The sequence below is a fragment of the Orbicella franksi genome, chromosome 2, assembly GCF_964199315.1.
Source record: "Orbicella franksi chromosome 2, jaOrbFran1.1, whole genome shotgun sequence".
Taxonomy (NCBI): domain Eukaryota; kingdom Metazoa; phylum Cnidaria; class Anthozoa; order Scleractinia; family Merulinidae; genus Orbicella; species Orbicella franksi.
Genome location: NC_138146.1, coordinates 16,891,114 through 16,905,220, shown reverse-complemented (window position 1 = coordinate 16,905,220; position 14,107 = coordinate 16,891,114). Strand labels below are relative to the sequence as shown.

At 37.8% G+C, this 14,107-nt stretch overlaps 1 protein-coding gene across 1 annotated transcript; it reads right to left on the bottom strand.

The window, feature by feature from the left end:
* Positions 1-1,114: 1,114 nt before the first annotated feature.
* LOC145478317 (ADP-ribosylation factor-like protein 3) lies at positions 1,115-11,997 on the bottom strand. Its single transcript, XM_081456297.1, has 8 exons — positions 10,921-11,997; positions 10,712-10,855; positions 10,582-10,642; positions 10,389-10,444; positions 10,141-10,191; positions 7,701-7,799; positions 4,846-4,932; positions 1,115-3,982 (listed from the first exon to the last, which is right to left on the bottom strand). Exons 1-8 carry the CDS (start codon positions 10,921-10,923, stop codon positions 3,941-3,943), a joined length of 543 nt encoding a protein of 180 aa, XP_081312423.1. The 5' UTR covers positions 10,924-11,997; the 3' UTR covers positions 1,115-3,940.
* Between the last annotated feature and the right edge of the window lie 2,110 nt (positions 11,998-14,107).

Here is a 14,107-nt window from a genome sequence, read left to right as displayed (position 1 = left end):
TTGTTTGCATTCATCCCCAATCACCATATTGGCAAGTAATATTCAAGTGAGGGCAGGCGAAACCTGAAATTTACTGGCCCACTCGGGATATGAATTTCGAAATTATTGCCTGCCCAGCAAAGTCCAAATCTTTTTTAATGTCACTGATGTCTGATACAACCTTGAATTTTCTTCCTCAGAGTTTGTGGACGTTTATCTGACTTTGAAAAAACCTAAATCAATACCACTGCAAGTTAAGACTGGGTTTGAGATTACTCAGTGACCACAAACACCTTAAACCTTTCCTCAGGTAGATGTCGTTTGTAACGGGACACTTTCTCATGGTCTCAGCGACTTATGTACCCAGATATCACTCTGTTTAATGCTGAAAAGTGCCACTGGAGATCTGAGTTCACAATAATTTACTCAGTGACCACAAACACTTTATAAACACCTCTCTAGGCTAGTCATTTTCAGCTGTCCAGAGAGTCTGGTTGCCACCTTACTCCCGTCAGTGTGGGACAAGCCACATAGCCTCACGAAAGGCTGGAAATTGAGGCTAGTACTTTTTCTAACTGAATACTTTCTGATCCCAAAGCTGTTTATGGGAGGCTCGACTTTTCAGTCGTGAAGATCACTGTTGGAAAAACTATATTTAAACTGGTGCTTTGTAACTTCGTTAGAGGAAAATTAAATCAAAGCTCATTTCCTTAAATCCAAGGTAAAAGGGGAGAAATAAGGGAGGCAGTGGCCCATGGTTAGTGCGCTTGTATTGATCCGGATTGAACTGTCCGGGTTCAAGTCCTGGATGGGGGTATTGAGTTGTGTTCCTGGGCAAGACACTACTCTTAGTGCCTCTCTCCACCCAGCTGTATAATGGGTACAAATGAACTTAGTGCTGGGGGTAAGCCTGCGATGGACTAGCATCCCATCCAGGGAGTAGTAGAAATACTCCTAGTTGCTTAATGCTACACAAACCAGGATAAGCTCCGGCCTGATGGGTTACTTGGTTCATATGCTGACTTCACTTTTTTTTTACCTTGTTTTAATATTATTTTCACCTAAGTGGAGAGGAGTGATTACTGACAGGGGCAATTAATTGAGGCACAGCTATACAATTATGATGATAACAAACTTGTTCAAAATGGTTCGGTTTTAATAAGCAACAACTAAGTAAACATTAATATTATTGTTAATAGCCAAGTTTAAAAATAATAACATTACCTTAATTAACTTATAACTTGGTCACAAAAAGTAACATACAATACAAATAACTACATCTTAAACCATTCCCATCCCCAGTGCTATTCATTATAAAATCTTGTTACAAGAAAAGAAACAGACACTGGGGATGAGAATACATCTAAATCTGATTTACCTAGATTGTACATTCCCAGATTCCCAGCAAGTTCCCAGCTTCACTTGCCAAGTTGTCATATGCAGAATTAGTTTATATGTTTTGCTGTTCTTGTTCGTCCACATATAAAGCAAAGAAAAGGCTACAATGGCTGCAGCAATAGAACATTACTTGTACAACAAATATCCATATTTAAAAGCAACATGAGAGGACTTTCAAAAATTTATTGATGAACCTTTTCATTGCTTACATGAGGTCAGAACTGAAAATCAAAGAAAAATGGTGTTTTCATGCAAAAATTTATACTAGATTACATTTTAATCATGGGGTGATCTTTGGCGATATCACTGTTTACATCTCACATTTTGAAATTTACCTGAAACATTTATTATATAAATTAAATTAGTCTTAAACCCAGATGTCCCCCTCAAGGGCAAAGACAGAGAGAGATCTTAGAACAAGACTAAAATAGCCCAGCTCCAAGTTAAGACCACTGAATAAAAAGGCTAAGGATACATATGCAAAGGGTTAGTCTCGCTCTGAAGTAACACATTCCCAAATACCAAAGAAAGCATGAACTATTGACAGCTGTGTATTGATTCAGCTTCTACATTTACATGCCTCAACACTCTGTTGGTCTACCACTTCAGCAGGAAGTGAGTTCCACTTGGGTATAGTTCTGTCATAAGAACTGAAAGATTATGCTTATCACTTTCTTGCTGGTATTTTGTGAATTATTTACTTTAGATTGACATTAACAATGTCTAGAAAAGTCTTTACTCTTTTTATTCAGTTAGGAACCCTAACCCCACCTCCCCCTTCCACCCCCCCGGAGGCAGGGTTAAGGTTAGGTTAACTTGAAACTAGACTATTTCATATAAGCACAACTTAAGCATGCAAAATTTAATTCCTTAGCCATGTTTGAAAGGCCATGGGTAGTTGCCAGGCAGCCACACTCCTCTGTCAATTGGGCAGTTGTCAAGAGGACTTGCATTGTTCAGTATTCAATGTGTTCCCTCTCAAATTTGCCATAGCTACTACATCACTATCACAGTCCTTTTGGTCAGCCACCAATAATCACGATTCTTGCAAGCTAACGAAAGAGAGTGAGGCCTCCAAGTATGAGGATGTAAATTAATTGAGTCACAGTCCACACAATCTCCCAACTATGATGACCTTTCATTAAATATTTACTTAACATGCTAATGAAGGGACCAATACGTACTAACAAACACAAAGACAGCAGAAATGAAAATTCAATACAACATTTAAAATAATTTCAAATGATTATTCCTACCATTAAAATTATACACTAGTCTTCGTGACCTTAGGTGAGGAAAATCAATCTGTAAATTTCATGTCAAAAGGTTAGACAGCGTTCTCTCTATTTTTATAGACCAACTGTTAGAATTATCTTTTGCATATTGCAAAAAATTCAGGGAGAGAGCATGTCACAAAAAGAAATATCTACAAAAATATGAAGAATTGTACTTTCACAACACACATACTGTCAAATTAAGGAAGACTATATATATTGTCACATAGTTCAAATTGTTGTACTCACTATTCCACAAAGATATGAATAATGATGGATTGTGGATCTTCTTTTCTACTGTTAAGGTCATAGCTTTAATAAGAGTTAACACTGCATTAATTTTTTTCCAGTTATCTGGTACCAGAAGCATATCACCTACTGATAGCTTATCTCCCTTTCTCCCAAGAGATGGCTACAGTTATAAAATGTAGATTTATGTGATAGTAAGTAATAGTAATTGGACCTCGTATCATACAATTCAGGGAGTAATTGGGCAAGTAATTTCAAAATTGGACAAACATGCAGTGTGAGGTCAATTTGAAATTACGGGCACAATTTCTCCCTGAATTGTATGATACAAGGTCCAATTACTAATAAATTATAAATCAAACCAATAACAAATTTGGAGATTAAAAAAGTATTTTGAGAGCTTCTTTTGAGTGAAAAAGTCAGTAGTGTTTTTCACCAGTTGTAAAAACTGTAGGGAACATTAAGAAGGAAGCCATCAAAGCACACATAATTGATGTGCAAATAGCGTAGGTATCCAATTACAGGTATCCAGTTACAAAAGTTGTAATCGGATACCTGTAATTGGACACCCACATGATTGCGTGACAAATAGGAGAGAAACAATCACGATCAAGAATCTTGCTATAGATACAATTATAATAGTAATAATAATAATAATAATAATAATAATAATAAACATATAAACAATAATAATGAAAAATTATTTCCCATCCGCAGTTCTTTTGCTACCTCACATATGTTTAACTCACAGAAATTACATCATATTGCATGAAAGGACTGTGCTCCTTTCTGCATCATGAGTAATTCACCCTCAGCTGCTTAGACCTTCCTTAGTTTCTAACATTAATTTTGCCATGTACACTCTTATGAGAGCTTCTAGCACTACTGTGCTATTGAATGAGTGAATTGATCATGCATGTGCTACTGTAATATTGAAGAGTTCTGTTTTCTAGATGCACTGAAATGAAAACTAAATACTTACAAGTGTTGTAAAATGGACTGCAGACAAATAATTGCTAGTTTAAGCTAGGCTATGGTGATCATTTCTTTGAAATATTTTTTATTACCCATTGCATCCCCATCTGCAATAAAAAGAATTAAGACAAATTACATGTAAGATCCAGCAAAAATAACCTTTTCAGGCATCCTTATTATAGTTAAGCACACAGATCACAATTAGAGTTCATAAAAGAACTTAAAAACATTTTGATGGACTAGAAAAATAATATGTCAAGAACAACATGTATCGTAGTAAATGGTTTGAACCACTTTACAATGGCTCAGAGATGTAAGGACTGCTTAAAATAGAAATCAAAAAATAATTTGACTCTCTCTGTTGAGAATCAGAGAAAATAAACAGCTAAACAATGTTTAACCCAACCCAGGAATCTATCTAACTTGACATTAAAAGGTGTTATTCCAGGGTTATACTTTGTCTCAAGTGTCTTTAGTCCATGAGCAGGCTCTTGTGTTTGGGCTGGGGGCATGAGCAGCAAAGCCACAAGAGACACAATCACATGAGAATGGCAAAGCAGAAGATGGGCTGGCAGTGAGTTAAGAGCCTCCAAGATAACCATTGAATTTTGAATTCCGCCCCTCGGACAGTGACAAGTAGGTGTCAACTTGTCACATGCCTTGAGTATCAAATAACCAACCAATAGATATAACACTATTATCTTGAAAATGAAGTGAAATATAGAGCACATTGTTTAACACACCTAAACAAAACCACATACAAAATTTAGAGTATTTTCAACAAAGGCCACTTTTGACCAAAATTCTTAACGCCCTTTGTCCACCGAGCCTTTCAATTGGCCCTTTAGAGTTTGGGACTTTAGGTAAAGCTTTGTCTCCATTACCCACCAGATGCATGTACAATCCAGCAGCATGCAAGAAAATCCTTTGCTCTGCAGAAAATTCAGGCTTTTAACGAAAACATTCTTACCTCTAAACCTTCTCCAGTTTTTCCTGAGCAAGCCTGAATGTGCCAGCTTCTGTCTTTTATCCTCTCTAACATTAAACTTTCTGAAATCTGTATTTAGTTTAAAATATTTTAAAAATTAATTAATATATATTCAATTTTTTTAAAATAATACTAGTGAGCAGCACTTCAGCAACAGATCTTGTCAACTTGCTTTATTTTCTCCGACCGGTTTCGTCTGATCATACAGACTTCATCAGGGAGTTTGAACAAGATACATAAAGGAACTTATTTTATACCTATTCTTTAGAGTACAAATCACGTTCCGACTAGGGTGTGAACAGCAAAAAACACCTACAAAATTGCGTGCAGGATATGACTAAAATCCTGCGAATGTGCAATGTATAATTTTGGGGCTCACGGATTTAACGTTAAATCCGTGAGCCCCAAAATTATACATTGCACATTCACAGGATTTTAGTCATATCCTGCATGCAATTTTGTAGGTGTTTTTGCTGTTCACACCCTAGTCGGAACATGATTTGTACTCTAAAGAATAGGTATAAAATAAGTTCCTTTATGTATCTTGTTCAAACTCCCTGATGAAGTCTGTATGATCAGACGAAACCGGTCGGAGAAAATAAAGCAAGTTGACAAGATCTGTTGCTGAAGTGCTGCTCACTAGTATTATTTTAAACAAATTGTTTAAAAAAATTAATTAATATATATTCAAAATAATAACATGGCTTTTCAAAAAAAGAAAAAAAAAAAGACTGACCAATCAGTAGTCAGACTAACAGGTGTAAAAAAGGTAAACATTTTTCTGATAAAACCAAGCACATCATATTCCTCTCTCCAATTCAACACATCTGGAAAAATCCACAGACCAGAGAAGAACTTGAGAAACAAACTGGTTTGTTGGTTAGAACCAACTACTACAACAATGGACAAATTGTGTTGGAAAATGGGCAATAACATGAAATCATTACTTTAACACCTAATACCTAATTACTGCAAGAGCCAGCACCCACATTCACCCTTTCAATGTTAGGAAATGGTAAATAGCAAACTTGTGCTAGATGAAAGTGTTTCGTCAACATTGCACAGGCGTGGAGTGGGGGTGGGAGGGGGGGCAAAATATGTATAGAATGATTTTGTGACCAAGGTTACATACATGTACAGTGTAGTTCAAGTGATCAAAGCAGAACTCTTTCAAATGGTTCTTTTTTCCTCTTTTAACAGTCTGATCAAACCAGAATGACCAACTTGATTTCCAACCCAGATATCAAGTCTTAAATGGAAAGCACCCATTATGTGGCTGCTTTCCCTGGAGAACACAAACAAAGGGAAATGAATGGTTACCTGCATTCATTTCTTTTCTTTGTGTTCTCTAATGCTCATTTTCAGGCTGAAATTTAATGCATTCAATTCAAAGTAACCTATTAACCTATCCCCTCCCAACCTCACTGACTTTGTGACACAGTTGTAAAGCATTTATAATGACATTGTATTGGCCATGGGTTGTATTGGCCATGTGAAAAAAAAACATAGCCACCAGTGGAAGCACATGCATAATCTAGACCTTGATCTTGAACAGGACAGTGAAAAAAGTCTCAGATAGTGCAGAGTGCAATACATAGTTCTGGCACGGTAGTTTTTACCGATAAACAAGAAGTTATCTAATTATCAAATCACAGAATACCACATTCTTGTTCAGTTGCCACCTTTGTGAAAACAATAAAAGCTCTTAAAATTAATACTCAATGATATCGATTACTACAACTAAGAAGTGTTAGCAATTCAAAAAGTAGTATTGAAGGTCAGTCCTACTCAGTTCACCAAGATTATATCCTACATTTAGTGAATGAGACCCCTGAAAGACTGATTAAATTAATTTGCACTTTCATCACATGCCACAAAGTCTGCAGCAGTATTTGAACACTTTCCTAGTTCCTTTTGTCACAAATTTATAATTTGACAGTTTTAATGCCACTAAATCAGGAAAGTTTCAGCTGGGTATGAACTTTTTGGTCTCTTTCATAGAGACAGTTAAAAGAGAAACGAACAAGCTGCTAAAGGAGAAGCAAAACATTCCAATTTGATCAGGAATTCGAGGGCCTTGGGTTTGTCAGTCATGAGACTGTTGTGTGTTACCCTCGTTAAACAAAGCTAATTTATTTATTTATTTTTTATTTTAATTTGAACCCTGGCAAATACACTAGTGTAGTTTGATAACAGCAGATGATAATTGTTGAACCGAGCTGGGGATAATTCTGAAAGATACACCATCACAGTAGTGTTCTTTGCACTAAAAAGTGAGAAGTGATGTAACCCGAAAAATAACTGCTGTCCCCCGTCATATCATGTAACAAGTAAAAAACCTAGCTGGCTCTGGGGATGAAAACAGAGTGTATCACGCTAGAGATGCTACAACGCATGTGTATTACATGTTGAGTTCTACCATAAGGAAAAGCACTCAACATTTGTGTGTCATGTGATCTCGAATGAAATCTATCTTTCACCTAATATGTAGTCAGCATGAACACTAGCTAATTAAGAGCAAATTGGTTTTGTTCGTAAGAGAATATCACCATAAGAAAAGCAAGAGGTTTTCTAAAACAAATATACAGCTTTGTGATGTTTTCTGTAAAGTAAGGTAGGTATTACATGTCTTTACATAGTGCACATAGACACCTACCCTTCCCCAACCACTTCCTTCCCTCAAGATTAAAGAATTAATTTATATTAATTAATTAAATAAACATCAAAGGTTACACCTTATTACCTTAGTACTTTATTGCCTTATTGTTTTATTGCGTTAGTTATTTAGCAGATGTCTGCCCTCAAACCATCCCAATAGCGCACTCTCCACTAATTACCTGATCAGGTGGCAGAGCCTGTAAAAGATCCTGTTTATTTGCAAAAACAAGTACAGGTACACCACACAATTTTTCCTCACATAGCAGCTCGTCTAATTCCTGAAGGAAAAAAAAGTAAAAAGTCTCAAGTTGTAGCCACTGCCAGATTGTACCAAATAAATCTAAAACCAATTGCTATGTCACGTACATTCAGGCTATTCATTGTGAAAGAATGTTCAACTCTAAGTATTCAATCATTCACTTTGTTATGCTGCTGTGTTGTGCATCATGCCGAATGAACAAGATCCTGCTCCCGCTGCTCTAGCTCTCTTTTCCCAAATTGGAGGTCCCACAAAATCATTTGTGGGACCTGCATATATTTGCCAGCTGCCAAACACCAAAGGTGGTAACTCTCTATTCCATGTGATGAATGACTAGCTAATTCGCCTTGGAAGAGTATCACAAAGTGCCATTAAACTTATCGCCAATTGATGAGCTTGGGAAAGGTGCCTTAGGAATGGTGGAGCCAAGATATGAGCCTCAAGCAGAGCCTGCAGGTATCCACGGCAACCCTGAGAACAGCAACCACCGGGCACTGTCACACTGACAGAGTTAGTGGAGATGCTAATACCACCCCATATACTTACCGTCACCAGCGAAAGGGAGGGAGGTGAGGAAGCAAAAGAACTCAACAGGCATAAATGGCACTCAAAGGCAAACTGTACATTCTCACACAGGTGGCAAACAAAACATGTAAGCCCTGCAAAACCCCATATGAGACCCCACTGAGCATGATCACCATGAGAGACTGCTAGCCAGCATTGGCTTGACTCAAACTTTGTCTAAATTACATTTACCCCATCAAAAGTGTGCTCTGACCTGATAAATTATCTCTGAAGTAATCCAGCCACCCCAGACAAGACTAATTTCATTAAATTTATCAATCTTGGAGCATGGGACCCTTCTCTGTGAAGAATGACTATGGATGGTGAGTTGGGTGATTGGAATGCTTTCTTTGTTAGCATGTGTGAAATCCTGGTAACGATAGTATCAAGCTTAGGAGAAACAGGATTGAATGCCATCTATCCAGCTGATCATCAAAATGAAGTGCAAGCCACTGGAGATATGCAGTTGGTCTTGTTTGCCCATAAAGCTGAGCTTCATTACCGTAACCTTGGGAACTTTTAGCTTCCTAGAATCCTTAACCAGCCATTGCCAAGGAATTAAAGCAAAAATACCAAGGAAAAATATTACAGAATTAAGAAATTTGGCCAAAATGAGGTAGAAAATTTGAGTGGTGGAACGTTGCAGGTCTACGCAGATGACAGTGTCTTTTGTAGTAGTTGCTTTATGATTCAGATTTTTGTTTGGAACTTTAGCCGAAGATGTGGGAACCAAGAAGCGTCACATGTTGGATGGAAACTTGTTAGTCTAGAATATCGAGTTCTTGGTGTTGTTGCGGTTGTTGCCAGCTGGGTGAAGTTAATGGACTGATAAAATTTGACTTGACTATAACAATGAAATAGCAATGTTTAGCTAAGAAGGGATATGGACCATATGTTACATTGACAAAAAGAATCTGGTCATAATTTTAGAATTAAGAAAAAAAACTTCTGGCCTGCAAGCCAAGTCTTTTTTTGATGATTGAGTGGTGCAATTCATAGCATCGTAGAGTAATAAAATTCAGTTGAAAATAAGAAAAAAGATACTAGTTCTGTTGTAAGCCATTTTAATTGTTAAAGATTGTTGTAATAAAAATATCGCTATTCACGCTGAAAGCACACTTGCACGATGTTGTTATTTGACTACAACTACCAGAATTCATTTTGTTTCTCCTTGATTATTCAAATTATCAAACCACACTGGGGTTTGAATGACAATTGCCCCAGTTAGCATGAGAGAAAAGAAATGGTAAAGGATTCTCGTACTTGCAGTCAAATGACGTCATCATGGAAATCACCTATTCCCTATCCACACCATTCCACCATCCACGCCATTCCTTAATTTTTGGTCGGGAGGGGTCCAATATGGGGATCATTGGCGGACCAGTACAAAACTTATGGCAGCCATTTTAATCAAGCCTGCTGACTTTCAGGGTAAACAAGCTGACCAAAAGGCTATCATGAACTGTTGCACACAAGGTCAAACCGAAAGAAACTATCATCGACTATTTTAAAGAATTTGAACAAGCTCAAAATTTAAATGATAGTTAATGATAGTCAGTGATAGTGCGTGATAGTTGGTGGTCAAACAGAAGTGTGCGCTACAACCGTTATCAACTATCATTGACTGCCATGTCCAGATGACCAAGGCATCAGGGTCATTGGGTCATTTGTTTGTACTGTGCCGCTTAACAGTTGACTGTTTATGCACTGTACACTTTGACATGTGTTAACAACATCGTAACATATAGTAACTTATTTAAGAAGTTCATAAGTAGGTTAACTCATTCAATACTTACCAAACTAGTTTCTTCTAATCTCTTGCGATCTGTGCTATCTATAACGTATACCTACAATGACAAGTAACATGTGAGTATATAAATTAGTCGAAAAATATTAACTCTAACTCTAAATAGTAATTCTAGGCGGTGAGGCATTTTCCATAACAAATTATTGGACTTGATGGGTTTTTTTCTGCAGTTTTCATTCTTTAGAGATCACAAAACTATATTATCTAAAAGTGATCATAAATTTTGAAAACACTTACCAGCGCTTCGACTTGCTCAAAATAATTTCTCCAATACGGCCGGATTGATCTCTGCCCTAGGAAAAAACAACAAACACCTATCTTTAAATAACTGAGAATGAAGATAGTTGTAATAGAGTAACGGATTTCTCACTTGAACTAATAAAGATCGGCCATGTCGAAACAATCTGTGAATTTCGGCACAATAACTCACCTCCGATATCCCATACATTTAATCTGAATCCATCTGATACAACAGATTTAATGTTAAATCCCTGAAAAAGAGCAAATTCATGGTTAGAGCACTGGTCTTCGCATTTTCGAACGACAGCAACATCAAATACCTGTGTTGGTGTGATGTTCTGGATCTCCTCCGAAGCTAGATGTTTCAAAATCGTCGTTTTCCCGGCATTGTCCAAACCAAGGAAAAGAAGCTTCAGGTCTTTGCTACTATTCGACTTCAGCTTTCGCAGCAGCGCAAGTAGACCCTGCAAAAATTACCCTTAGTTATGTGGGTCCAAATGAGTAATAATTCTGATGATAACGAACTTACCATTTTGGGAGAAAATCACGAAAGTATATGACAAACGCTCGATGATTGTGTAGCAACTGAAGTCAGGGTGCTAAGCGTGACGTCATGTCATACGCCGTTTTGGGAACGAACCGAAAATTCAGCGGTTATAACCAAAGCCATTCTCGTCCCCAGAGCCTCCGTTTCTTTTGGTCACGTGGTCGGAGAAACGTTCAACGACATTTTAAGACGAGTAGCACTGGGGACGAGAATGAACCAAAGCGTGGGAAAAATTAACGCCCGGGCGGAGTGTAGGGGTATTCAGCGGACACACTTTTATGTACAAATACGTTGTGTAAGTGATCCCGTAAAATTAAAGAAAATTTCACATGCACATACGTAGTAAGATATACATGTACTTTTCCCGCGTAAAATGTAAATATGGCGGACAAAGTGGACGAGGAATATCTCCGTCTGCATTTGCATGATTATAGAAAGGAAAATGGCTATGTCTTTGGTTTTTTCGGGGGTGATCTTAAAGAATTTCTCGAAGAATATATGTTATCGAATTCAAGCTGCTTTGTTCTGTCAGATCGCCATAGTAAGGAATCTTACTTGCAGGAGGAATGCGAATTTATGCAAGATTTGCCAAGATGATGACGGAGAAGACTGGGTGGGCTGCGACGGGTGCGTCTAATATTTCCATGCGAACTGCCTCGGTGTCAGTTATTCCAAAGTCCTCTCACAGCCATTCTTCTTGTGCCCTCATTGACAACCATTTTTATAGTTGATTGCATTATAAACTAGCCCCAGATTATTTGTCTTAAACAAGATTTTTGTTTTGAAACGCGTCTTAATTCCATTTGTAAATTCTTGAGCCTCTTACCAGTTGTTTTGAACACGGCATAACATTATATCGATTCCATGTCAGTAAACCTAAAAGTGAAACTGAGAAAATACTCTTCTTTTTTTCTTTGCCGTTAAATTAATTAAACCTTAGTCAGCTGCCACAGTGATGGAACAACGTACTTCAGTATGCCTCGAAAAAAGGCCACGTTTGTCCGCTTTATATCAATGCAGAACTCGGAATGCTCCCATGCGATTGTAATGAATTTTTGCCAGACGATCTACGCGCAATGGCATACATACATACATACATACATACATATATTTTTGATGAGGCAGGTCTGCGTCTGGCAACCCAGAGGGCTGGTGTGGACCTGCCATAAAATATATACCTAAAAACTAAAATCTAAAATTATTAAAAATACATCGTTAGGACTCAAAAGCTACTAAAAGATAATTTAAAATGACTTAAAATTTACATTTCTATTAAAATTAAGTATAAAAAGAGTGTTTTAAAAATATAAAAATGCACTATTCTTAGATTTAATAAGGCACGCCTCTTTCTCGAACTGTATTTGGTCTAATGTTTTTGAGGCTAGTTTAAGTTTTTCTTTAAAAAGCTGAAGAGAAGTAACGTTTCTTATGAATTTTGGGATGGAATTCCACACTATAGGGCCTCTATACCTTATGCTATTTCTTCCGAGTTCACTATGATAACATGCTAGCGAGAAGTCATTCGAGCGCCTTAATTTGTAACTAGTCTCATTTGTGCGAGTTCCAAGTAGGGCCGTAAGCTGCTCCGGTAGAATATCATTATGCACCTGATACATTATCGATGCGAGCCTCCGCTTGTAGATGTAACTCAATGGCTTCCATTTAGCCCTTTTAAGGGCGTCACAATCAGGAGTTCCACTAGGGAGTTTATGGATTAGTTTTGCAGCTTTTATGTGTAAATGCTCTAGGTCATTAAATGAAGACAATGAACAGGATCCCCATACGGCAATGCAGTAGGTTATGCTTGGAACAATGCCTTTGTAATAGATTTCTTCAAGAACACAGGTAGGCAGTCCTTTCATAGACTTTAGGAATTTTAGTTTTCCTCCAAATTTAGAGTGGAGCATTTTAATTTGAGGTTTCCAGTTCAAGTTGTGGTCGATTACAACACCCAAGCAGGTAGATTTGGAGGTGAAATATATGTATGAGTTGCCAAATATCAGTGGTCTCATAGGGCCGACAAATGCGTGTTTGCAGATTAACATTGCTTCCGTCTTGCCAGTGTGAACAGTCAAGCGATTTTGGTCGCACCAGCTTTTAAAATCAATTAATATTCGGTTTAACGCATCCACTATTTCTTCAACCTCCTTCCCAATGTAATACACGGTGGTGTCGTCGGCAAACATATGAATAAATCCGGTTGCGGACGAGTTGGGTAAATCATTTGCATAAATTGCAAAAAGTCTAGGACCTAGGAGGGAACCTTGAGGGACCCCAATATTGACTGGTCGCAGCCCAGATCTTACTCCATTTACAGTGGCAAATTGGCATCTATTTGAGAGGTAACTTACGATCCACTCGTGGAAACCACCTGATATTCCTGCAGCTGATAATTTGAGTTGAAGGATGTTGTGGTCGACAGTGTCAAAAGCTTTTTTGAAATCAATAAAAAGTACTCCGACTTTGTGGCCAGTATCAATTGCCTTTTTCCATGTTTCAGTGAGATAGACGAGTAATGATTCAGTGGAGATTCCTTTCTTGAACCCCCATTGGTTTGAGTGGACAAGGCTATGCATCTTGAGATGATTGTCTAGAGAGTCGCAAACAATACTCTCTAAGATTTTGCTGTTTAAATTTAGCATTGTCAGAGGTCTATAGTTCGCACAATCTGACTTGGACCCCTTCTTGAAAACTGGGATTACTTCTCCAATTTTCCAGTTACTCGGGTGGAGGCCGCGTTGAATACTGTTCTTAAATATACTGAAGAGACCTTCACAGAGGGTGTCGCCTGCCTCCGCCATTTCACGTGACGTTATTTTGTCAGGACCCCCTGTTTTTTGTTTTATCCGAGAGAGTTTCAGCTTAACTTGTTTTTCGGACAGGCCAATTTGGTTTATGGTGGGTGTTATACGATAAATGGTCTCGAATGGCTGAGCAGTCATGGCATCGTGGTCAAACTTTTGAGCAAGCTGAGTTCCAATGCTTGCAAAGTAATCATTCATAGCTTCGGCCTTGTCGAAATCGTTTGTTAGGATGTTATTATCCCTGTCATAGACTGGTGGAATTGGTTTTCTCGTGCCGATGCCTTGTGCATTCTTTACCACTTGCCAGAATTTCTTGCTATTGTCGGTGTCAGCAAATTGTTCCCTCCAGTATGAAATTTTCGCAT

Coding starts and splice junctions, on each gene's coding strand:
- LOC145478317 (XM_081456297.1), bottom strand. Junction 10,445..10,581: donor AAATGTATGGGATATCGGAG/GTGAGTTATTGT, acceptor GTTTTTTCCTAG/GGCAGAGATCAATCCGGCCG. Junction 10,192..10,388: donor TTGAGCAAGTCGAAGCGCTG/GTAAGTGTTTTC, acceptor TTGTCATTGTAG/GTATACGTTATAGATAGCAC.